General features: G+C 63.4%; 1 protein-coding gene across 1 annotated transcript in view; it reads right to left on the reverse strand.

Annotated features, from left to right (window-relative positions):
- PTPN23 (protein tyrosine phosphatase, non-receptor type 23) overlaps window positions 1-2,842 on the reverse strand; it is a 10,742-nt gene extending 7,900 nt beyond the window's left edge. The window contains exons 1-7 of the mRNA XM_027910313.1: window positions 2,749-2,842; window positions 2,547-2,674; window positions 1,957-2,033; window positions 1,779-1,828; window positions 1,108-1,239; window positions 694-774; window positions 118-249 (exon numbers count right to left, since the gene is read on the reverse strand). Coding sequence (XP_027766114.1) covers window positions 118-249; window positions 694-774; window positions 1,108-1,239; window positions 1,779-1,828; window positions 1,957-2,033; window positions 2,547-2,584 — 510 coding nt within the window. The 5' untranslated portion in view covers window positions 2,585-2,674; window positions 2,749-2,842. The remainder of the gene's footprint in view (window positions 1-117; window positions 250-693; window positions 775-1,107; window positions 1,240-1,778; window positions 1,829-1,956; window positions 2,034-2,546; window positions 2,675-2,748) is intronic.
- Window positions 2,843-3,048: the final 206 nt, after the last annotated feature.

Consider the following 3,048-nt stretch of genomic DNA (forward strand, 5'->3'; position numbering starts at 1 on the left):
AGCTGCAAGGAAACAGGGATCAGAGCTCTGTAATCCAGGGAGAGCTTCGAGAGGGGCAGGGACAGCCCAGGGATCAGCCCCAGGTGGGACGGGGGCCCTGCATCCCTCCCCACTCACGTGGGCCACGGCAGCGAAGTAGTAAATCTTCATCTGCACCAGCTTCTTCCAGTCCTTCTGGATCTTGCCCAGTAGCGACGCCGTCTCCGAGTTCTCCAGCGCCCGGCAGGCCTCCTTGTAGTAATCCACCACCTGCGGGGGGACAGGGCTGGGGACCCCGGGAACACGGACCCCAGGGATCCACGGCAGAGTGGGCCGGGGGGAGGCACCGGCACCAGCACAGGGATCTGGATCACCCGGAAAAACCGTCAGTGGGGAACTCAGGGATGTGTTTGGGATCAGAGCCAGGGACTGGGGACATCACTGGGACACCTGCCCCCAGCACAGGCTGCTCCAAGCACCGTCCAACCGGGCCTTGGACACTCCCAGGGATGGGGCAGTCACAGCTTCTCTGAGAAATCCATTCCAGTCCTTCACCTCCCTCACAGCCAAGAATTCCTTCCCCATATCCCACCCAAACCTCCCCTCTGGTAGTGGGAAGCCATTCCCTGTGTCCTGTCCCTCCAGACCCTTGCCCAAAGTCCCTCTCCAGTTCCTGATCCCTGGACTGTGCTTGGAGCAGCTCCTGGAGCTCACCTGGGCACTGATCCGGGCCACCAGGAAGCTCTTCCTGTTGTCCAGCATGGACTTCTCCAGGAGACACTCCTGTGCCTGACCCTGCCAGGGACAAGAGGGGAATGTTCAGTGTCCCCAACCCTTTGGACACCCCAGAACTCCAGCAGGACCCCCCAGCTCCAGCCCCTTTCCTGACAGCTCCAGGATGCACAGGAATATCAGTCCTGAGGTGCCCAGAGGGTCCAGGAACGCCACGGAGCCTTCCCTGACTCCCACTGCTCCCCAAAAACTCCTTTCCCCCTGGAGGGAGCCCAGATCCCCCAGACAACTCCCCGTGGGACACTGGGTTCCCATCTCCTTGGATCCACAGGGAACACCCAACCCTAGGGACACAGCTCGAGGTGTCCCAGTGTGCCCAGTGCCCCCAGTTCCCACCAGCATGAGGTTGATGTTGAGGCTGAGGATCTGGTGGCTCATGTCCACGCTGTAGGAATGTGGGAAGTGGTCCCGTAGGTAGGTGAAGGCACCGGCAGCACACTGGAAATGGGTGCAGGAAACCTTCATACCCTGAGGGGACGGAATTGTTTGGGTTGGAAAAGACTTCCCATATCATGGAGTTCACCCGTGCCCCAGCACTGCCAGGGCCACCACTGACCGTGTCCCCAGGTGCCACATCCACAGGGTTTTGAGATCCCTCCAGGAGTGGGGACTCCAGCTCTGCCCTGGGCAGCTGTGCCAGGGCTGGACAGCCCTTCCCAGCAGGAATTTTCCAGTATCCAACCTGACCCTCCCCTGGCACAGCTTGAGGCCATTTCCCCTCCCCTCCATCCCTTGTTCCCTGGGAGCAGAGCCCGATCCTGCCCTGGCTTCACCCTCCTGTCCCCACCAAGGTCCCCCCTGAGTCCTCCCAGCTCTCCCTCAGTCCCTCCCCCAGCTCCCTTCGCTTCCCTGGACACGCTCCAGCTCCTCCATGACCTGTTCCCAGAGCCCCCAAAGCTGCCCCCAGCATTCCAGGTGTGTCCTCCCCGTTCCCAGCACAGAGACAGTCCCTGCCCTGTCCCACCCCCGTGTCCAGGCAGAGCTCTGAGGGTCTCTGGGGCCGTTACCTCCTCGGACACTCTCTTGTCCATGGCTCCCAGCATGGAATGCAGTGCTCCTGTGGGGACAGGGCGGGCTCAGCGGGGCAGGGACCCCCCAGCAGCCCCAGGAATGGAACAGGGAGGTCCAATCCCTCAGGATGTGGGAGCCAGTGGGTGCCAGGTGGGGAGGGGTCCCGTTGCTCACCCAGGTTGTAGAGGACACAGGCCTGCTCATACTTGATGTCCTCGTGTGTCACCGCCTTCCCCGAGAAGATCTCGGTCCTGGGGGGAAAGGGGTCCCAGGACAGGGAGCAACCAAGGATTCCCTCAGGAGGAGGATGTGTCTGGAGCCCTATTCCCCAGGGGTCCTGGGAACCCCCTGTGCGGGACACTGCTCCCCAAAGGTTCCCTGGGATCCCTCCACTCCACCCTGGGGCAGGACACTGATCTTTGAGGGGTCTGCAGGACCCCGTTCCCTCAGGGATTCCCCAGAGCCCCCTATGTCAGGACCCTGTTCCCTAAGGGGTCCCCCAGAGCCCCCCATGCCTCCCTGGCACAGCATCCTATTCCCCAGGGGTTCCCTGGGACCCTTCTGTGCTACCCTGCAGCAGAACCCCATCCCCTAAGGGGTCCTAGGACACCCCTGTGACAGGATACAAATCCCCAAAGGGTCCTCGGTATCCCCCCTGGGCAGGACCCCATTCCCCGAGGGGACCCGAACCCTCTCCCCACTTGATGGGCACGGCCCCCACCCCTGACCCCTCATCATGACCCCTGTACCCCCTGAGCCCTCACCAGGTGACGGGCACGGCAGCGTCCTGGCCGGCTCCCATGGGGATGCGGCTCTGCAGGAAGTGCAGCTGTCCCAGGTACTTGCGCAGGGTGCTGCAGCCCTCGAAGTCCCTGGGCACGCTGACGGCGCTCTGGGAACAGGGGGTGGGGTGAGGGGGGCCGGCAGAGCCCCCCCAGGACCCCCCCCGGGCAGGCTGTGCCTCACCTGGCGGAGCAGCTCCAGCTTCCGCAGCTCCTCGTTGTAGTTCTCAGGGTTCTCCCCATAATTCTTCAGCACAAACTGCGAGACAGGAGGAGTGTGAGGGGCCAGAGACCCCTCAGGGGGGGCCAGGGGGGTGGGGGACCCCGGGCTGGGCCGGGGGGCTCGGGGAGGAAAACGTTTTGATCCCCTGAGAGGCGAGTTCCGTCCCCACGGGCAGGGGAGGGAATCCAGGAATTGCTGAGCTTGGAAAAGGAAGCTGAGGAGAGGGAGAAGTCCCCGCCGGCCCCCGCAGGTGAGGCAGGT

The sequence above is a fragment of the Empidonax traillii genome, unplaced genomic scaffold (genome assembly GCF_003031625.1).
Source record: "Empidonax traillii isolate 1590-97213 ecotype Southwest subspecies unplaced genomic scaffold, ASM303162v1 scaffold3139:size14986, whole genome shotgun sequence".
NCBI lineage: Eukaryota > Metazoa > Chordata > Aves > Passeriformes > Tyrannidae > Empidonax > Empidonax traillii.